This window comes from Amblyomma mixtum, chromosome 3 (assembly GCF_055824585.1).
Source record: "Amblyomma mixtum isolate Tamu chromosome 3, ASM5582458v1, whole genome shotgun sequence".
Classification (NCBI taxonomy): Eukaryota; Metazoa; Arthropoda; class Arachnida; order Ixodida; family Ixodidae; genus Amblyomma; species Amblyomma mixtum.
In genome coordinates this window covers 24,203,648-24,226,830 of record NC_143014.1, presented here as the reverse complement: position 1 = coordinate 24,226,830, position 23,183 = coordinate 24,203,648, and the positions used below count along the sequence as shown (strand labels likewise).

At 48.2% G+C, this 23,183-nt stretch overlaps 1 protein-coding gene across 1 annotated transcript in view; it reads left to right on the top strand.

The window, feature by feature from the left end:
* Positions 1-10,750, top strand: part of LOC149349446 (serine/threonine-protein kinase haspin-like) — a 39,090-nt gene extending 28,340 nt beyond the window's left edge. Inside the window, exons 9-10 of the mRNA XM_089575456.1 lie at positions 2,530-2,626; positions 10,579-10,750. Coding sequence (XP_089431582.1) covers positions 2,530-2,626; positions 10,579-10,750 — 269 coding nt within the window. The remainder of the gene's footprint in view (positions 1-2,529; positions 2,627-10,578) is intronic.
* Positions 10,751-23,183: the final 12,433 nt, after the last annotated feature.

The following is a 23,183-nucleotide window of genomic DNA, read 5'->3' as shown; positions in this document are numbered from 1 at the left end:
GAACAATACTAGAGAAATTCAATGCACTTTTCAGTCAGTGAAGAATGACAGCGAAAGACCACACTGGCAGCTTCCAAACCACAAAGTCCAGCAACGGGCTAAACCACTGCGGCCTTCTTAGTGGAGCGTTGTAACGCCTATCGCAAGACTCATTGCACGAATGCGTTCGCCCACTAAAGTAGATAGCAGCCGCCGCGGTGGCTCAGTGGCTATGGTGCTCGGCTGCTGACCCGAAAGACGTGGGTTCGATCCCGGCTGCGGCGGCTGAATTTCTTTGGAGGAGAAATTCGAGGCCCGTGTACTGTGCGATGTCAGTGCACGTTAAAGAACCCCATGTGGTCGAAATTTCCGGAGCCCTCCACTACGGCGTCTCTCATAGCCTTAGTCGCTTTGGGACGTTAAACCCCATAAACCAACCAACCAACTAAAGTAGATAGCAACATTAGTTTGGCCTGTTTTAGCTATCAGCAAGCACATGCCGCCGGATGCATACCAGAAGACGACTCGGTTCTGTGTTGACGCTCGCCATTGCATATTTGAAGCCTCATAGAATCCACTTGATAAGGAGCTTCATTCGAATGCTCCACAGGCGGCCGTTTGCTCTAAAACCGTGTTTGATTGTGTGTCGTGAACCCTCCAAAATACACATGTATCAGAAACGTCACTGGGAAAGAGTATATTGGGTTAGGCCGCTTCGTGTCTTAATACACACTGCGCAATAAAGAGATTCTTTTGCTTTTCATCTGCGCATTAAAACGTGGCCAGTGCAGTTGTTTATAAAAAATGCCATTGCTACGGCTCCGAGGACGTTTTAGTATTTGGACATCATAGGAAAGGACCCTGATTAAGCATTTATAGGTAAACGCAAAGTAGTTTTTTACACTTGTGTGCAACCCTTTTTATTTGGCTTTAAACAGACGAGACCGCTATTGAAGAGGCTGAGAGGGCGAACGCGCCTCATCTCTTTTTTTATATTTTATTGTTTTTTTTGGTAGGGGTGGGGGGGGGGGGGGGGGGGCTTGTGGGGCTTCACTTCCCGATGCAACCACCGAGGGTTTCTTGACATTCTGACATCGCACAGAACACGGGCCTCTAGCATTCCGCCTCCATCCAAATGCGACCACCGCGACCGGTACTGAACCCGCGTCTTTCGGGTCAGCAGCCGAGCGCCGTAACCACTGAGCCATCGCGGCGACTCATTCAGACCACTTTTCCTTTTCCTTTTCAGACCACTTCTTTGTGTAATAGGAGTCCCCGCGCTTGAAGCTAGGGTCCTGTGCCGAGCTCGGGCCAAGCTCGGGCATCGGAAATGGGGCCCATGCAGTGTTATATCCTGAAGCCGCAATGGGTTTTTGAGCTGTGTTACGTGTGAGCCGTATCAAAAAAAAAAGTAGCATTTATCGCTTCGAAGAGAACCCACTTCCGTAGTGTACATCGGAAGTAATGTAAAGGCCTACCTCGGCAATTGCTCTACGCTCAATAAGCAAGGCGCTGTCCATCGCTCTAACATGCAGAGTGCTATATTTTGAAGAATCTGGCCTCTGTCGACGAATGTAGATGCACAGAATCTACTTTCTAGGGGCGGGCGTCACCGAAAACCGTACCCTCGTAGCCCATTTTGTGGATGTCGATGCCCTCACAGATGCAGTGCTACCCGTGAGAAGGAAAGACTGCAAATTACATCGCTCGACGTTCGAAAAATGTAATTTTTTCCATGAATATAATTTTCGCAATTTTCTCAAATCCCTGACGATCCGCCCCAAACAGCGGAGGTAAAAAACCGAACGCTCGAGCTCATTCTTAGCTCCGAAAAACTGATGTCCGCAAATTATTCTACAACTGCAGCGTAAAATGATCCCGGCAGGGCGAGTTTAAGAAGAAAAAAAATGCCAGGTTTTACGGCCTGCCAATTGGGCCAAAACAGCGAATGGTCTACTAAGGCTGAACGGCGTAAGGAATCAACTTCGTAGTATATGGTAGTCGCTCCCCTGGCGGCCTATGCGAATCTTGTGCATCCAGGGCTGCCTCAGTCGAAAGTGTACACTTAGTACGTAATTATTCATTATTTATCTTCTTCGTTTGTCTTCACTTTATCTCTCCTCAAGTTTTAAAGCAGCTTCGCTTACGCATATACTTTCACCATAAGCGCTCCTGGCTAATTCGCTGTATTCGATGCCACTGTCTAAAAAAGTTTTGTTAGGTCGCTTTTTTGGGGGCTTTCCATGCCAAGTTTAAAATCATTCGTACATCGATCCACACTAATGCGCGCGCAATACGTGTTCCAATTTCGGTTACATGCGGGAGAAAAATTTTCTCCCAAACGTTTCACCCCACTCCGAGGCGAACAGCAGCGCCTTCAGCGTTTGCCTTATGGTTTTCCCCTCATACTCTGAAATAAGCCCTATACCTGCGCTGAACAGCAGGCGATCGACCGAAGTGAGTTGTTACGACGTACTTACGAGCCCGTTCACCCATAGGCCCTCAAAGCAGCCTACGGGCTCTAATTGTATTCTAAATCTCATTTCGCAGACACAAGGCCTGAGTACACAGACCTGGGGCGCTTCCGCGAGTTCGTCACGGGAGAAGAGGCGATAGCCGTGTTCCGCAAGATGGTCGAGTTGCTCAGGCAAGTCGCCCGCTAGTTTGCGTCACGGGAGAGCCACACCGCCTGCTGGCGCCAGGTTCAGGGCCTATACTGTGCTTCTGATCCTCTTGGCGAAACAAATGAGGCACGGCACGCAACATGAGTAAAGGAAGCATAGTTGTGTCTTTCATTTCACCATGAATTTTTCTTTGCATATAAATTCAATGAACATCATTGAAAATCCCGCTGCGTAGTAAGTAATGTGTCATGCATGTGCGCTGCGTGGGCATGTGCTCGTGTTTACTGTTTCAAGAAAGACCAGCCAACTGCCTCATATCACAACTGTCTTAAAGGTGCACTGAAGAGGAATCTGAACTCGTATTTTTGCCGCGGGAACTCGATCTACACGTTCCGAGCGTTCTTAGAAACTGGGGACTATTGTCCTGTGCGGCCGATTTCCATAATTTAAATCGGATTGAATGTCCCGGCTCCCATCTTTTTTTTTTTTTGAACTCGCCGGAGACAGTAGGAGGAGTCAATTAACCTTTCAGCTATTCTCAGCCAGTCCCGCGGCGGCTTGCCGCTCTGCCATCGGCGGAGTGATACGTTGCGATCGGCGAAAGCAAAGAGTCCACGTGTATTTTTTTTTCCGTGGGCCTAATTTGCGCCTATGTAGTCTGCGACTGGGTTTATTTCTTCACGGAAACCTAAAAAACAAACTAAAAGCGAAAGCGAAGCCGTCACGGGACTGCCTGAAAGGCACTCCACGCGTAGTTGACTCCTCCTACCGTCTGCGGCGAGTCCAAAAAAAGGCGGGAGCCGGGGCGTTTAATCCGATTTGAATTATGGAAATCGGCCGCACAGGACAATAATTCGAAGTTTCTAAGAATGCTCGTAACGTGTAGATCCATTACCCTGGCTAAAAGACGAGTTTAGATTGCTCTTGAGTGCACCTTTAACTGAGCACAGAACACATTTCCTCCATATGTCAAAAGCGTAGCGGTCGTGTAATTTCCTCTGATAGGATAAAAAAAAATGTCCTGTCTTGACAAACTGTACCACGTGCCTCTTGCATACCGGAGCAATGGCGTTCTGGAGCGCGCTTCCGTTTTACGGCCTGAGCAAAGATAAATGATTTCCATCGATAGACGCCGTGTGTGGTTCTAGGCCCTCCTGCCGTAGAGATGGGGTCAGTTCGAAAAGAGCGGCGGCGCGCCGGTGAGCGGAGGGGTCGCTTTGAGATGTCGCGCGCGCTGTCTGCTACTCCCTGCATCCGGAGCGTCAGCCGTGGAGGGAACAGAAACGCCACGGCGTCACCAGACGACGGCTGGCGTGCGTACAAAAACGTATTTAAGGAACACAAAAGTAGTTTTAGCCTCGATCTCTTACGAATTACTGAAAGCAGACGGTTTAGTAGCATAGCATTTATAACCACTTCAGTAGAGTTAGTTCTTGGGCTAGTTGGTATACTTGATTTGAACTCATAGTTTTTCAGCGCAACGCGCACGGCCAAAGAAAAGAAGCCGGAAGAGAAAAAAGACGAACAGCGCTGTGTTCGTCCTTCTTCTCTTCCTGCTTCTTTTCTTTGGCCGTGTGTCGTTTGCGCTGAAAAACTGGGTTCAAATTTATAACCACTACCTCACCCAGGCGCGTTTAGGGTGCGTTGGGGCGAACGGCTGCTGACATGCGCATGAGATGCCCATTCAATAGAGGAAGCTGTTACATCTGAAATTCACATTATATTTCTGTCTTGGCACGTTAAAGAGGCGAAGGCTACTGAACTAAAGCGAGCATTGCCTGCGAAATAAAAAAAAAATCACAAGACAAATTGGTCCTCATTTTTCAAATTCTCTTCCTATTTTTCAATTTACAGTGAAATGGTCAAGATCAGCCGGCTTCAAATATTTAGGAATACACGTCTATGAGCCATTCTGACCCACATAACGTATTCCGATTTTTGTCTTAGCGCTTTTAGTGCTGCCCTGCTTTATCTATGTCACGCACGCGCGAGAGCATGGCCGAAGGAAGCACAGAAGAGGAAGAAGCATGTGCGAAAGCCAGCGCCTTATGTCCGAAGGCCTCTTTTTGTCCTTTTTGTGAGAAACATTTCCCTCAAGCCCTTTTATTATGAGGCTGGTACCAATCGCGGTTTTTTTTTTTTTTTCTTTCTTGAAAGACGGGCATACCAAGCAGCCTAGGCAGCTTTTGAGTTTGAAACACCGCGAAAAAGTTCGTCCTGACTTCATAGCTGTGTAAATTTCAGGGAGCCGGTAGTGCGGGAATTCCGTGATCCGTCATTGAAGCCTGAAAGCTCGTTTTTTTTTTGTTTGATTTTCTTTTATCAAACTGTGTGCATGCCGGGGCAAGCATGTTTCATTACCCGCTTCTAAGTGCCAGATTTCGCATTTAACGAGGTGACTTTAAAAAGTAAATGGGAGTTTTGCACCCTTAAATTACTGCCATGTAAGGTCAAATTTCGGGTGGTCCATGCCATATTTGGGTATGGATCATGTCAGGTTATGCATAATCACATCCCCGATCTTCTGGCCAGAGCCAAATTTCTTCACAGCTTCTTTTACAGCCGCTGCAAAAGTCACGTGACTTTCCAAGAGGTTTCACTCATCCCACGGCTTCCGCCTAGAATGCAGCTAGCTGTGCTTTCGATCTAAAATAGTGGCTCCGAAGGAAAGAAATGTCGCGGTAACTTTTTCGCTTCCCGGTGGACACCTCAACCGCGCTGAGAAAGAAGGGAGGAAGGTGGGAGCGAAAGAAGAAAGAGAGAGAAGAAAATTCGGAAGACGCAATTATGCTTACGTGTGGGAATGCGAAAGTATGTTGTGGACGTTAGACGTAGTTGTTTGGTCGCTGCTTGAGGACTGAGCTCATTTCTGGCGATGAGTATTTTTTTTTCAAAGCATCACCCCACCCACACACACATGCGCTCGTATGACACTACCCGGAACGCTGTGCGACGAACGGTCGCATCACAATTTTGATACAAAGTCTCTGAAGGCATGCAGTTGAGGGTGCATATGTCGTCGGTTCGAATCCCTGTCGCAAGTTATAGCCAAGGTAGATTTACAGTGGTAGCGCTACTTGCATAGAAGCCCATACGTTCAAAACATGGCGGCTTATGGTGTGTTCCTAGCGCCTTCTTCGAAGGGTGAGGTGAGGCATACTAAACAATGTTGCCATAACTAAAAAAAAAATCCCATGACGTCGTAACCACGTGTATTTTGGCGGCAAAATAAACCTTCCAACGCCTCGAGGTTTCTTGCGACACACGAGGTGAGAGTGATGACACCACCAGTGCCGACTACACACCCAATTTTTCTGTAGTCAATTTTCGTTGTGTCTTTCTCCTATGCCCCCGCCTCGTGCGTCACGTTGAATTACAAGGTCTTAACGTACCAACAGGCCAGCTATTTATCTCAATACCTGAGAGATACATTTTATATATATTTATCACTGATTGTATGGGAGCTGTTTTTACATACCCAAGTTTGCGAGCAATGCGTTGTAGCAAATTGTGTTTACGGATTTTTGCACACATAGAAACAACAAAGCAAATTTTTTTCTGAAAGTCTATTTATTTGTTGCAAACCACAACACAGACTCAAACTCTGAATAGCAACAGAATAAGAAGTGGCTCAACTAACCCACGAGACAAGTTGCATGTGCGAAGAATAAGCTCTTTGCCTGCTGCGCATAAACGGCATAAGACTGCTTTAAATAGCGCTGCACTTTTCTAGTGGAATATACGGCTGTCTTTTATAACATATGGAGGAAAGCGATTTTCATCAACACAATCAAAACCTACGCACACCAGATGAGACATACAATCAAGCACTCACACAACAAGAAAGCGAGGGGAGGGATGGGAAAATATGAATAGTCACCTTGCAGTAGCCGGAAACGTTCAAGCAACCACATGCTCCAGGAGACCACCAAGTAAGATTTCAATAAAACAATGACCTCATTACAGATAGCACACAAACAGAAATCGCACCTGAGCATCCGATATTGTGAAAGGGCCGTGACACGTGACGTACAACACTCTCTTCTCTGATCTACAATAATAAATCAATATAAAATCGCGGTATCCCGTCAGCATAACATCTACAAAACTCAATGTATACAATATCCTTTTCAGATGAAATTATCAGTGCTCAGTAACATGCAGGCAGCGTGAACGATCAAGGCAGGATTCATTTCGTGTTTGCAAAGGATAGGTCGATAGATTTCTCGGATTATCAAAGCGTTCCCCAATAATTAGAGGCGCATAAAGCATATGTATTCTTCAAATCAATGCCAAGTGCACTTTCATCACAGTGTTTCTTCACCATGAACCCATATTTCTAGCCCCCGCGGTGGCTCACTGGTTATGTTGCTCGGCTGCTGCTGACCTGAAAGACGCTGGTTCGATCCCGGCCGCAGCGGTCGAACTTCGATGGAAGCGAAATCCTACAGGCCGTGTACTATGCTATGTCAGAGCATGTTAAAGAAATCCAGGTGGTTGAAATTATTCAAAGCCCTCCACTACGGCGTCCCTCATAGGCTGAGTCTCTTCGGGACGTTAAACCCCGTAAAACCAAAACCAAACAATGAATTCTCACGCAGTAGTTCACAAAGTACAGTCAACACAAAGCACAATCATTCACTCCCATTGCAGGTCCCAAGAAATTAATAGAATTCACAACGTAACATACGCTTTCGCACAGACTACCAAGCGAGCATGCAAAAGTAACATCTGATACCTTCAACAGAGATGTTTTAAGACACCTTTCTGGATGGTATAGGCACCCAGTGGCAGCGGCATACCACAGTACCAAAGCGACTGTCACAGCCTACCGTTGCAATGTGACGCCAGCGCAGCAGTTCTCGCTCTGACGCTTTCCTGCCGAGCACCAGTTCTTCGCGTGCTGTGCTCTCTTGTCGGACCAAACCGTCTTTCCGAAGGCAGCAGCGTCAGAGCTCTACGACTGGAACTGTGCCCGGTTTGACAAAAAACAAGCGCGCAGAAGTTAACGAGGGGAACAAGTAGCCAACTGCTTGAAATTAACGCTGATAAAAGGCGATCGGGCGCACACAACGAAGTCATAGGACGTGGACTCCGCGATCAAGCGCGCCAACGCTCGATCTTGGGGACCGCGCACAGGATGGCGAGATACGCCGGTCTGCAGCTAGCGGCGTTGCGGCAAGCAAGCCGCAGAATAATCAAGGTGGATATCATAAAAGCCGCTGCCCGCTTTTGTAAGGGAACACGATCATAAAATTTTTAAACAAGCTTTGTTCTTTCGAACCAAATGTATACAACCAATATTTATAAATTAAAACCAGAAATTATAGTGGCGTCTGATATCCTTAAAAAACCACAAATATATAACCACTTATTTTTCTCTTATTCGTGTCGTCCTGACCGACTGTTTTGACGCTTCGGTTCCACTAGCTCCTCAGATGATGTCGCTGGCAATTCGTTCTAGACCGCTATCGAGCCCCGCCTTCGCGGCAAATTAGAATTGACCTTGAGCAAGCCTCCAGCTTAACTATCACATGTAAACTATATGCAACGAGAAAATGCTATGACCCCAGCCGGAACGCTGTATTACAAACCTGTGCGTTACAATTTCGGTACGGATGTCGGGAAAACTGGCCCTAGATGTGGGTCAGCCAGTGGTGACCGACATATATTGGACTGTCTGAAGTGAAGGTGCTCGGCTTGCTCTGTGCGTCATACGGCCGCTTAATGTCGTCACCCGAATTTTCTTGCCATCGCTGGGATTTTCTGTACCATCTGCGAGTACACACACACGCCGCCGGCTTTTCTCGTAATAAAAAAGTCGTAGTGGAGGGCTCCGGAATAATTTCGACCACCTGGAGATCTTGCACTGACATCCAACACCTCAGCAGTCATGCACACATTGCGGAATCAGGGTGCAGAAGATTCTTATGTGAAAATACTGGAAGATATCTATAACGACTGCACAGCTACTACAGTCCTTCATAAAATCAGCAATAAAATTCCAATGAGGAAGGGTGTCATGCAGGGAGACACGATCTCGCCAAAGCTACTCACCGCCTGTTTACAGGAGCTGTTGCGAGGCCTGTATTGGGAACAGTTGGGGATGAGAGTTAATGCAAAATACCTAAGTAATTTGCGGTTCGCTAATAACACTGCCTTGCTAGGTCACTTAGGACATGAACTGCAAAGCATGATCAATGAGTTATACAGGCAGAGCAGAACGGTAGGTCTTGTCTTAAAGTTAGCATGCAGGAAACCAAAGTAATGTTCAACAGCCTAGCAAGAGAACAGCAGTCCGCACTTGGTAGCGAGGTGCTGGAAGTAGTACTAGAATATGTCTACCTAGGGCAGGTAGTGACCGCAGATCCGGATCATGAGAGGGAAATAACTAGAAGAATAAGAATGGGCTGGAGCGCATATGGGAGGTTCTTTGAGATCATGAATGGCAGTTTACCAATATCCCTCAAGACAAATGTATACAACAGGTGCATATTACCGGTACCCACCTACGGGACAACAACGTGGGGCCTAACGAAAAAGGGTTCAGCTTAGTTAAGGACAACGCAGCAAGTTATGGAAAGAAAAATTATAGGTGTAGCGTTAAGAGACCGGAAGCGGGTAGGGCAAGTGAGGGAACAAACGTGGGTTAATAACATCCTATTCGAAATCGAGAGAAGAGGAGAAATGGGATTGGGGCAGGGCATGTAATGCGAAGGCAAGATAACCGCTGGTAGTTAAGAGTAACGGAGTGGATTCCAAGAGCAGGCAAGCGTAGCGGGGGGCGGCAGAAAGTTAGATGGGCGGATGAGATTAAGAAGTTTGCGAGAATACGATGGCTGCAGCTGAAAAAGGGCAGGGTTAATTGGAGATACATGGGAGAGGCCTTTGCCCTACAGTGGGCGCAGTCAGGCTGATGATGACATAACACAACACACGGGCGCCTTTTGCCTTTCGCCGCCATCGGAACACGGCCGCTGCAGCCGGCACTTGGAAGAATGCCGTTACTTGCAATACATGCAAAAATGCCAACGCTACACTCTCAGACATAGGTTGTCTATTAAGTCTCTTTATTAACTTAAAGAAATGGTCAAGAATTACTGCGCGCGAATGCACATTAAATGACTGACTGCAGCATGCCGCTCTCAAGCGGAGGGCATCATAACACCCGTGTTGGCTAACAGCGCCACCACCAAAGAAGGCGGACGACAAGGGCAAACAGCGCTTGCACAAGCCATAAAACGGACGCCGGCCGTGGTCGGAGGCAAAAAAACATATATATACTATGTCATTTTCTGTTTCGTGCGGAACAACAAGTGCAAGTACGAGGGCTGCCCAATAGCCAGCCGTGATTAGGAACACGTGATTGTAGACTACCACTCCCTAGTGGACGCTTACGCACTCGCACGGAATTCTGCTCAGCAGGGTGTCTTTATGGTTCTTCGCCCACCCACATCACAGCATCCTCGCTCGTCTTTCAGCAGCGGAACGTTTGTGGGCCCACTCTTTGACGCCTCTGCCACGGAGGGGGTTCACAAACGTCCGTATTACCTCCCATTTGTTCGACTTGTGAAATATGTCGCACAAAAACGCTGCTTTTTAATTATTATTGTTAACTGTCGCATTTTTCATTAGTTATTCGTCAGTGAGGATAAAATGCAATAATTTTGATTTAATAGAATCTCTCAGAGAGCGACGTATGACGCAAATAACGAATTCGGTTCAGTGCGACAGAACGAATCTCCATATTAGTATCCATGTAGCGACTGCCGAGCCCTGCAGTGCGGCTGTCGAGAACCGATGTGTCTGAAGCCATTCCTCGCAGGGGTGCTGAGGGCAGTGCTATTTGCAAAATGCATTTCTGCCACTTTCTACCTCGAATAACTCGGTGGTTTTCCCGTAGAAAAATTGGGCCCTCCCCCACCGTGCCCTCCACAATTGAGCTGTCGCCAAAACAATCGGCTCGTCGTTGCAGCAATCGAGCGTCCCGGTTCCAGCCGCTGACGAACGTGCTGTGGCTGCAGCACCTGGCCGACTGGTTGTCACGACGGGACCCGAAGGCGTCGGCCGCGCTCGCCCACTGGCGGCGCCAGCTGACAGCGGCGTCGTCGGCGCAGACTGCGGTGCGGGCCGGGACGCCGGCTTAGGACCGAATCGCTATGCACACCGTGACGACGACTCCGGTGCTGCCCCACGCCTAATATACCATCTGCACTGCAAGTGCAGTGAGGCTGTCCAATTTCCCGTTGCGATTAGTAGTGGAAAACGTTCAACTAGTAATAAAGATAACAATTCAGGCGTCCTGTGAACTGCGCAAATGACGTGACAGCAGCGCTGGTCCTGCCTTTACCTTGCACTCGTTTCCGTCCAAAATGAATCTGCCTGAAAGTACGCAGAGGAAGAAAGATTTTTTCCCACACCATGTCTGCCATGTTTCTACCACTCTCCTGCCAGCGCATCATGATTGGGCTTTATTGGTGAAAGCCAGCTCTCACAAGAGGTAGGACTCAACTTTTGTAGAAAGAAGCCGAAGGGACGGCACCTTGGGCCGTCCAGTGTTGCTCTGAGCGCGCCCAGCTGGCACCACAGGCTCGGGCAGCAGCCTGGCATTCTTCTGAGCGGAGCACGCGCTCTTGAATCTTCGGTTTCGCTATAAAATTAGCCTATGCTCTTTTGCGTGTTATTTGTTTTTCTGCTTTGCGAGACGACGCAACCCAGGCACCTCCCGCTTCCCGGGTAGCAACGGGACGTTAATTCAATGTTCTTAATTACCTTTTTTTTCATGGTTTCTGTAACGTACCAAATGAAAGTTTAAATAAGCTTTCACCAAAGTTAAGTAAAATTTTAAAAATAAAGTACAACATTCTCGGCATAACATAAGAGAATTAGTTGCAAAGTACTGCCAGTTGAAAAACATCCCTACCGCAAGTACAGTGGGAAAGTTCTAGGACGCAGTGCTTGAATTGATTTGGAACGTTAAACTAATGTTCATGACACAACGTACGGTGTTACTATTAAATTTTTAAAATTAATGTCGCCTTCTAATTCAATAATAACATTACTGCAAACTGAGATAAATATTTTATAGCATTTTTCGAATCTTCGGTGCTACCTCGGGTCGGCGGGTGCTCCACCCGGGGTACGAGACTCGCGAACCCGGCAGGAGAGGGGCCACAGGTCGAAGCGACCGAGCAGGGAGCCCCTCCGCCTGGAGGGTCAAGGGAAAAGAGCAGAATGAGCATAGAGTTCCACGAAGAGCATGTGTTGTGTTTTCGAGCTCTTGCTCCCCTCCTAACGGACACTTAGATTTTTTCTTGCAGTAAGCCGCACGACGTGAAACCACAACAGTCTACTGTCATGTAAATATTTAGTACTAAACGGGAACCTACTAAATCAGTTAGGACAAAACTTTTGGTGCTGAAACCCGGGAACCGATTAATCCGGATTATTGACCGGACTCCAGCCAGTCTACAACGACGCTGGTTGTCCTTAAAGGTGCACTGAAGAGGAATCTGAACTGGTATTTTTGCCGCGGGAACTCAATCTACATGTTCCCAGAATTCTTAGGAACTTCGATTCATTGCCCTTTGTGGCCGATTTCCCTAATTACATCGGATTAGCGTCTCGCCCCGAATTTTTTTTTAATTCTCCCCGCACGGTGGGCGGAGTCGACGAACACGTGGAATGCCTTTCAGCCAGCTCCATGGAGGCCTGCCGCTCTGCCATCGGCGGAGTAATACGTGGTAATACGCGAAAGCAAATAGTCCGCGCGTATTTTTATTTCTGCGGGCTTATTTTGCGGCTATATTATCTGCGAATGAAACTATTTATTCACGGAAACCTAAAAAACAAAATAAAGCGAAAGCAAAGCCTCCACGGAGCTGGCTGAAAGGCACTCCACGCGTTGGTTGACTCCGCCCACCATACGGGGAGAATTAAAAAAAAAAGGCTGGAGCCGGACGTCAATCCGATTTAATTAGGGAAATCGGCCACACAGGGCAATAAGTCAAAGTTTCTAAGATTGCTGGGAACGTGTAGATAGAGTTTAGAAGAACTTCTTGTTGGGCGAGTTGGTGCATTGCTTTGAAGGAACCACGTTGCGCTATAAAAAAGACAGCCACAGGAAAAAGCCAAGGAGACAAGGAAAAGCCAAGGATCTTTCTGTCTCCTTGGCTTTTTCCTGTGGCTGTCTTTTTTATAGCGCAACGTGGTTCCTTCAAAGTGTAGATAGAGTTCCAGCGGCAAAAATACGACTTCAGATTCCTCTTCACTGAGGGAGTTAAGACGAGGGGGGGAACGGGGTTGGCGTGCGGTGGCTCTGTCAGCCCCATAGCCATCACCGCTCGGCCCCGCGGGGCGAGGGACGCCCGTAGGTCCCGGCGCCTTCGCGCACGGCCGCGTTCCGGAAAGGCTTCTCTTTGAGTGCACCCAGCCGCCCCCTCACGCCGGAGGGGTCCATTGAAGACGGCAGCGGCGGGGTTGTGAGGGAGGATTACCGGGCCTAATGACCCCGCGCGTATCACCGATACCTTAGAACACCACTTGCATTAATGATAATAGCCAAATTTGTTGTCCACAGTGGACGCCGACGACTGATGCCGGCTGCCGACCTTCAACACGCATGCTCTGCAGACTGGGTCACATCGGCACTCCTCCCTTACTGCACGGGCGTCCTGCGATGTAGGCAGTCATCGCTTTGAAGTCACTGTAGCCAAAACTACACTCAACAGCTATCTGCATGCGCTAAGAGCTGTGAATTCACTCTCCGCAATCGCTGAAACCGCGCACACGAATCCTGCGGACTCGCTAAGCCTCGTCGCAAAAGGGACCGGCGGTCTGCCGTCCACCGAAATTTAAGTATCTAGCAAAAGTTCGCCGAAGCTAGCTCTACGCTACTCCGATACGCGGACGTTGGTCGTGCTGGCGTCGTTGTCGGTTCCAGCGTGACATACCGGGGCTTCAGCCACAGCATCTGCATACCAGACCAGCCCACCGACCGTTGATCGACGTCGTATCGGCCTAGTGTGACCGGACCCTACCGTAAAACTACGTTACTGTTATCGCTTTTGCGGCACTAGTCACTCATATATGCGGGACGGCTGCTCTTGCGATCGCTCGCGAAAGTACAGGGGACAAGAGACCTCGCTGTCCGCATTGCATCAACGAAAGCAGACGACGTTGCTCCGTGTATGCCATAGTCACGTCACGAGAGCAGAGCATTCAGTATGGCGGTCGATACCGGTTAGAGGAGTTTCCTGGTCTCAATTTCGATCGCATATTTTTTCGAATATACAGTGCGCCCTGGGCACCGAAATTTTGGAAATTAAATCAGAGGGTCTTGTATCAATTGCTTAAGCACAAAATTGAAATATGAAGAACGACCCTGTCGTGGCCCCTTAACTGCGTAGTCCACAATTTCCTGTCATGTCTGGCTATTCTTCGTCTCAAATTAGGTCCCATCTCTGTGTGCGCAGACGCTTTTCTATGCCCCGTTTAGCTTCCCACACGTGCAGCAGTTCGCTGTCGGCGGACGCCGGCGTGTCATCCTCCTGTAATATCGTGGTAGCGGTCCTAACGTGGCGCATGAGGGCCTCTGCCCATTCGTGAATATTCTGAATGTTCCCCTCTACACCGGAGGTTTCCCGGATTTGCCTGAATTTATCGCATTCATTTACGCTGGGTCTCCGCGTCTTACTTTGACTCCCCGTTTAAGGGTTAGTGCGAGGATATAGTGATCGCTCCCAAATTTGAGCTCGGTGTTTCTCCAGCTAATCTTTTCCACATGTCACGAAGTTCATTAATTAGTTAAGTTTAATTAGCTAACTTTTAATTATTGACTTCTCGAAGAAAGTGTCAATGCAAAAGTTTTAGATCACCTCGAAAAACTGCTAGTAGTGCTGTTTCCGTCAAGTTACGATCTACGTAGCTTCATTTATTGGGCTTAAAAGAAAGTTGTCACGTGACCAGTTTCTCGCTCACTTCTCTGCCCCAATGTGCACCCAAAGTCTCATCGAAGAGAGGACTTCAGAAAAAAAAACGAATTTTATTCTTTAAGGCGCGTCTTGGGACGTTGAAGTGGCACAGTTGTCATGTGGAAGTTTTTTCTTATTGTGCGGGTTATGGTTAAAGGCCGGTAAAAAAACTACTTTACGTAAATACTACTTTGCTGCAAATGTCTCAGTAAGCTGTTTCTCAAAGTGATCTACAACTTTTCCATTGACACTTTGTTCCCTAAGTCAATAATTAAAAAGGTAGTTAATTAAGCTTGACTAATTAGTCAACCTTGAAGAACGAAAAAAATACTGCAGACTAGGTCACGCGACTCTGAACAACCCTCATTTGGTTTCAGACGGCTAGGACACCCTGTGTTTTTTAAAAGCTTGGTTACAATTAGCTGGGGCACCTGGTATATGTGCACCATTTATGTAACTTGATACTGTTCATGTAGCCAAGATTAAGAATGTTTTGTAGATTTGTGTCTATCCTAGAAGATAGGCAATGAACATTTTTAAATTTCACACTGATATTTTTCGTCTCATTTCTACACCCTTTTCCTGGTTGGTCAGTTTTCGTACAGGTCAAATCGCAATCCAGAAGCGTTGTTCTGTGACCTTATCAAACACAAAGGACATTTTTAATAAATGGACATTTATGCTACCCATTGTGCCACGCAAAGGTTACACAAGTTGAAGCAAGACACATCTTTCTGAAGGCTGTATACTTTTCTAAAGGTTACACTAAAAATCAAATAGTGCAACATATATAAATAAGTAACTCTTACTGCTGTGTTTTTACAAAGGTTAGAAGTGAAAAAGTTACATTTATGTAACCTGCATATAGCAGCACAAATATGTAAAAATGTGCACCCTTATAAAGGTTACCATAAATATGTACAAAGGTAGGGGTGCAGCCACTGCGCGTGAAGCTGGCATCCAATGAACTGGCATGGCCCCACTATGCTAAGCCTATAATGGCTTTAGCATACTGGAGACGTATACCGGCTTACCGGACGCCGGCTACGCTCACGCAGTGGCGCCGCCTGGCCTCACCTATCACTGCACGTATGCAGGCATCGTCCAGTAAACCAGTATACATCTCCGGTTAAAAACACTTTTAAAGGATTGCAACCAACTACCAATGGCTAAATAAGTTTTTCCTCCTCTCCCCACGCAAGAAGACCTTGCCCTATGCAGGAAATCGGAGACAATGTCATTGTTTGGGGTCCATAGCTCTCGGTCAGTCGTTCTTGGCCTGCACAAGAATCCCAAAACTAGCATTTTGGCGCAATTTCATCAAAAATCACCAATTTCTGGCGGCATGCACCAGGTTTGTGCCACAAATGTGCACAGCATTTGCGAATTCTGCATTCGAAAGGCCGATCAGGGAAAAGCAGTCGCAGATATTTATAACCCCCTTAGACCATTCTCATGTAGCTGCTCGAATCTGGTGTTAGGATGTCATATTTGCAGCTTCCAGAAGTGGCTACTTCCAACTTTGCAGTAAGAAATGTCAAAAAAGTGTTACACTTTCTTTTTTGTAAAACATATTTCAGCATTTAAAACCTCACTACAAAATAAACATAGGGCCCTTTGTGAATTTGGGAGATAATCAGGCATTATTTTTAGCGCGCTAGTACTTATAGTCGCCATTCCCCACATTTAGCTGTTGTTTGTCTGAAGCCAGTTTTGTGGCAGGCTGTTCACGTGCTCAATGGGTGGTGGGCAACTTGCTCATGTATAAGGGTGTTTCACATAACTTGAACCAATCATTTAAAAGAAACGGTAAACCGCAGCCACTGAAACCAACGATGCATTGTTTCCCATCATGTGGCGCTCCTCAGAATATTTTTTGATTGCGCTTAATTAGTTACTTAACTAAGATGAATTATGCAAATTTTCAAATATTCATTTTAGTGCCAAAACCACTACATTAGGTTGCACAGCAGGTTTATCAACAACCGATCCAGTTTATTGTAGCATCGTATCTCCTACGTGGCCCTTTTTTCCGGCATCTAAAGAAAGCCCGCGAAATATGAAAAAATAATATGTGACTACGCTCGTGCGCTACTAGAGTTACTGTATACAGTAACTCTATGCGCTACCATATTGCAGCGCTCTCAACGGCACTTCGAGCAAACTGAGCGGGCCCGCTGAACGTGGCGAAGTGAACGGCCGCCGCGCCGATGCGGAAAGTGCTGACGCGCTGTCAAGCCGCTGCTAAGAGCGGCGGCCGTTCACTTCGCCACGGTCAGCGGGCACGCTCCGTTTGCTCGAAGCGCCGTTGAGAGCGGTGCAATATGGTAGCGCACGAGCGTTGTCACGCGGTACTTTTTCATATTTCGCGGGATTTTTTTAGATGCCGGAAAAAAGGACCCCGTAGGAAATACGATGCTACAATAAACTGGATCGGTTGTTGATAAACCTGCTGTGCAACCTAATGTAATGGTCTTGGCACTAAAATGAATATTTGAAAATTTGTATAATTCATCTTAGTTAACTAATTAAGCGCAATAAAAAAATAATCTGAGCAGCGCCACATGGTGGCGAACAATGTATCGTTGGTTTCAGCGCACTGCGGTTTGCCGCTTTTTTAAATCCTTGGTTCAAGTTACGTGAAACACCCTGTATATTGTTGCGAATCTATGTAGTGTTTGTTCGTGCTTCAAGGCTGCCGGCACGCTGCTTTATCGCTCCGTTTGTGATGCAAGCCGCGCCTAGATTTATCTTGATTGATCGCATCTAGACGGAGCCAATTCTACTTTGCTCCAGAATGTTCTATTAACTTTCCAAGCTTTATCTCGAAAGTTCTCTGTCAGCTTTAAAAAGAGCACGGCCGAGAGCGGCGGCCATTCTGTTCGACAACCGCCGAGCACGCTCGTTGTTACGCCGCCGCCGAGTGATTCAGTTCTTTGCGTGCGCGTCAGCTTAATAAAGGTTTCGTTTAGAAGACATTCTCGCTGTTTTCGTCTTCGCCGGACTGCAGTCACGACTATGTGACATCTAGTGGAGGTGCCGACGGATGTCCCTGTCGCCCTCACCCTCTGGGAGCCGCCAAAGCAGCCCGAGCCGTCTCGATGATTACGAGAAAGCAACAGAAGCCGCCCCAACCGAAGACAAAGTGCGAAGCAGCCGTCGTCTCCAGAGACGTTCACCTGAACACGGACTACTGCCGGACCGCACGCGAGCAAAGGACTCGTCAATTCCAATGTCAACCATGGTTACGACACCGGCCCCCATTATTTTGCACCAGCCATGACTGCCTCCCACGTTCAACGCTTCACCAGGCGAGGATCCTGAAGAATGGCTGGAACAGTTTGAGCGTGTCGCCGTGTTCAACAGTTGGGACGACCAGACTAAAGTGAGCCATATTTTCTTCGCCTTGGAAGGACCAGCGAGAATTTGGTTCGAAAACCACGAAGCTTCCCTGGCGACGTGGGAATCATTCAAGCGGAAGTTCCTGAAGCCGTTCTCAAGCAACGTCAGAAAAGAAAGAGCTCAGCTGCTTCTACAATCACGCATCCAATAACCGAATGAAACTGTGACCGCGTACGTAGAAGACATTAAGCTGCTTTTTCGACATGCCAATCCTGACATGACGGAGAAGAAGGTGGAGCTTTTGATGCGTGGAGCTAAGCAGGCACTTTTCTGTGGTCTGACCCGCAATCTACTGAAGACGGTCGCTGAATTCACCAGTGAAGCAGACGCCATTGAGAAAACCTTGGAAACACGAGCCCGACATTTTCCTCGACAGCTCCAAGTGACCTCGACTACCCCTCGGATGGCACAGCGTTCGGAGGCAACCTGCGGGATGCCATCCGCGAAATTGTACGGGAAGAGCTACGTCGCCTGTTACCATCTTCCAACCAGCCACAAGTGGCGACCCTTGAGGAAATCGTCCGCGAAGAAGTACAGCATGCACTTGGCTCCCCGTCAAAGACGACACCAACGGAAGCAAAAGCTATGACCTACGCCGCCGCACTACGCAGTCCTGCGCCCCGACGAGACCCCCCAAGCCATCTTCGACGGGCACCAGCTCTACAAGAATGACGACCCCTTGCTCCCGCCCGCCCACTTTACGAACGACGCAACGGAACAAGGAAATGCGGCCAGTGGGGTACTCCCGACAACCGCCCACTGTGTTTCCATTGCGGCCATGCCGGGCACATACTTCGCCACTGACCGTACAGATGCATCGGCATGCGAGGTTTTGCCATCGACGCCCCACGACCGCTCCCCGGCCAGCGGCCACGGGAAATCGACGACTACCTGCGCAGAGGGGAGTACATGTCATCAAGTCATCTTTCACGCTCTCCGTCGCCGTTCACCGCACGCTTTGCATCACCGATCCGCAGCTACGCCGCGGCTGTCCGAGGAAGGTCCCCTAGCCCCCGTAGGGGAAACTAAACAAAGCCACCTGTGGAAGTCAGGTTGCTTGCCGAGGAAACGACGAAGATCCTCCAGAGACCACGCCATATGAAGACGTCGCACCCACTACGCCGACGCCGCATACAATGGCAACCTCGACCATGACGCGAACCGCATTCAAAACGACGCCGTCATCAAGAAAAGCTTCGACCACAACCCCACCTACAATTCACCTACCCGACGAAGCCACTGGACACTTACAAAGCTCATTTCATTGCCGCTCTTTTTCCTTTTTTCCCCTTTGATCCCCTCCCCAACTGGGCATCGCCTGGTTAACCTCCCTGCCTTTCCGTCCATTTTTTTTCTCTCTCTCTCTCCCGACGAAGCCATGACCCGACGCCAAGGACGACGTGCAACGCCAGAGCCAGGATATCCGACTTAGAAGTGATCATCGACGGCCGGAAAGTCACCGCTCTGGTCGACACAGGAGCCGATTATTCGGTGATGAATGGACCATTCGCTGCACAGCTGAGGAAAGTAACGACCGCTTGGGATGGCCCAAAAATTCGCACCGCAGGGGGCCACTTCACTATGCCATCAGGACGATGCACAGCGCGAGTGACTCTCAAGGGACATACCTAACCCGTGACCTTCGTAGTGCTACGGCGATGTTCGCGCGAAGTGATCTTGGGCAAGGATTTCCTTAATGACCATCAGGCGATTATCGACCTATGATCCAAGCTGATCACACTTTCCATGGACGAGGCCATCCCTTCTATGAGAACTTCGGAACATCACGTTGCACTAAGTGTCCTGGAGGAACAAGTGAGTGTCCCATCCCACTCAAGCGTCATCGTCACCGTAGGCGCCACGGAAGCGAACAACACTGAAGCCATTATCGAGGGAAACATGCAATTGCTTCTCGACCGAGGAATCTGCATCGCAAGCGGCATCGCACAATTCCGCAAAGGACAAGCGGAAGTGCTGCTAACTTTAGCGAAGAATACCGGCACGTTAACAGAGGAACGACGATTGCGTTCCTCGACGAAATATCCGACGTACAAGACTTCCTCGCCCTCTCCGACCCATCCATAGAAGATTCGTCTGGCCAAAAGAACTCGCCCACTTTCGACATAAACCCAGCCCTGCCCCGGAACAAACAAGACCAGAACCGCAATCTCCTCCGAAGCTACAGCGAGTGCTTCTCGTCATCACCGAAGGTCCGACAAGCGCCGATTGCAAAGCATCGCATTATAACTGACCAGCACGCCCAACCTCTCCGCCAAAGCCCCTACCGAGTATCGCTGCGAGAACGACAAGCCATCCGGGACTTGGAAGAAATGCTTCGTGACGACGTCATCGAAGCAAAAAGCCCCTGGGCAGCACCGGTTGTTCTAGTGCGAAAGAAAGACGGCTCACTTCGATTCTGCGTTGATTACCGCCGCTTGAACATCACAAAGAAGGAGGTCTACCCCCTCCCCCGCATCGACGACACACTGGACCGGCTCTGCAACCCTAAGTATTTCTCATCCATGGACCTCACAGCGGCTACTGGCAAATTGAGGTCGATGAAAGAGATCGCGAGAAGAGTGCATTCATCACTCTGGATGGCCTCTCCGAGTTCAGGATGATGCCATTTGGTCTCTGTTCCGCGCCACCGAGATATCAGCGAGTAAAGGTACGAACACACTAGCAGCAAAACGCGCGGCATGCCGCTAGCGGCGCCACCCCCGCCGCGAAAAGGACGGCCACACTTGCCGGCAAAGAGTATGCGGGTAAGCGCCGCCGCGCAAAGCTGCCTTCATGCCAAACCGGTCGAGGTCTGTGATTCTGCAGGAGCGCGCGCGGCACCGGTCGCCGCTGGCATGTAACTTTAGCAGGAACCAAGAGGCGGCGACACAGACGCTCCCCACGTGACAAAGCCGGGCGCCCCTCATTGGTCGCCCTGCTCCACGGCACGCGGCAAACCGCCGAAAATGGCTCCTCGACCATTCGCTGCGCGGCAGATCAACCCGCCACCGCGGCAGGTTTCGTGGCAAGCGGGTGGCCGCCGCCGGCGTGCCGCGCGCGTTTTGCCACAGTGGCCACAGTGCCACAGTGGCCAAAGTGGCAGATTTGTCTGGTTAGATGATGGCGTTGGCTTTGCCTCGAACTTTGAGGAGCACCTGAAGTCTTCGAACAGTACCCCAATCAACCAGTCTACATTCATCGGACGAAGTATGTCCTTTACTGGATATACGGATATCCGTGGGAGATCCACCGATGTGCAACGGCTCTGGCATGGACGTCCAAGAGAGGTACAAATATAATTATTTAGACTGCTGACAGATATCCATCTCGGATATCCGCCGGCGGATATTTTGAGGATATTCGCAGGTAATGCATTCTTCCCCATTACGAGCCAAGCCAGAACTACAACCACCAATTAGTGCACCTCGCAGGGCCAATGGGCTTATTAAAAGCCCGCAAAATGTCTCAAATCGGACATACGCCTTGCCGTATGTAATTTTCATGATTCTGTAAAGCAATCAACGACCAAAATGACAAAGCATATCAAATTCGGGATGATTTTCTTATGACATAAATGCCGTCTTCACTCTTGACGAGGAATTCATCAAGCTGGCCATACAGATGGTTAACGCAGCAGGAAGGATACTCTACAGACCATGATGAATTTGTAGCCAAACTGGAGACGTCTTCTGCAGAAAACAGTGCACACTAAGTTCAGAATAGCTAATCAAATTTGACAGACCACAATCAGTTCTGTGCAGTAACTCCACCGTGCCAAGTAAGTTAGTCAACTGTAGCTGCATGAGCATGTTTACATCTTGAACAACTCGTAAGTTGTAAGAAACAGAGGTGAAAATATTTTTTCAGTGCAAAATATTTTGCGTTTCCAAAAAAACACTGAAAAAACAAATGCCTTACTGCAAAGAGCTTTGTACCAGTTCATGAAAAATGTGTTAACATTGCAAGACACCACAGCTACTCCCACAGGCAGTCACAACCATACTGATGGCCTAAAAAATTCAAGTGTGAGAGTAGGGATCCTTACCACACAGTTGCAAGCTAGCTAATGACTTAGGTTTCGCACAAGGCACACTCATAGAGAAAAGTTTGCGGGATGTGGATTTCCAGAAAAATATTTATTTTGCATTGCCGCGCAGAAATTTGTTCAATAAGATCGAGTACCCATGTCCGCTCATGATTCTAGGCTTTTGATTAAATTGCTCTGGCTAACAGCCCAGAGACAAAATTTTACAAAGAACTCTCATCCCGCAGTTTTATCGCAATTATGAACCTATGCGCAATTGCCTGAAGATTGACACCATGCAATTACATACCGTCTCAACTTTTTTTCGCAAATGCTAGAAACATGTTTGCGGCAGCTAATGCATAGTGCTTGTAACTTCCACTCCAGTGCAAACAAATTGCGCAACAGAGTACAACTGCGTTAATGTGCTTTAATCCTCCCACAGCAACATCCTGAAAGTAATTTTCAAGCACAGTTACTTATCTCGCAAGTGATAACACCAGGCTGCTTCTTTCATCCAAAGCAACAAAGCATCGGCGTCTCGGCAAGGGGCCAGGTGCATTACGAGACCGGAGCTTTTTCACGAGAGCTTCAGTAGCAAACGAAGGTCTTTTCGAGCGTGTAGGTGACACATCACATATATAGCACAGCCAAGCAACCACAGAACGAACAAACCGCACATTACAGCAAAAGTAAAGGTCGAGAGGAGCACCACGCGGCGAAAACCAACGAGACGATCGCGCCAGAACTATTGACTGATGGATTGGATCAACTTTTAGGCCTATCGCTCTGCCGCGGCCCCTGGTAGGACTTCAGTCGGTTTTGTTCTCATGGAAGGCTGCATGCATGGCTACATGCCTTGGTTACCTCGAAGGAGTGCTGCAGGAGAAAAGGGAGTTAGTTAATTGTGAGCACTAGGGCCACAAAGTCAATTGGTTTAATTCTGGCTCTTTTACATCAACACCATAGTTGATTGATCTTAACCATTCTGAATATTAAATTGGTGGTAGAAATGTGATTGTGTGAATTTTGTCATTTGCAAAATAGAATGTTTTAAAATTTCTTGTCCGAGGGAAAACAAAATATACATGTCATGTAAGCTCACATCGCAAGAGGGATATTTATGGATACTCTTCGGACATCCGCCGGCAGATGTTCACGAGCCATCTGATAACGAACATC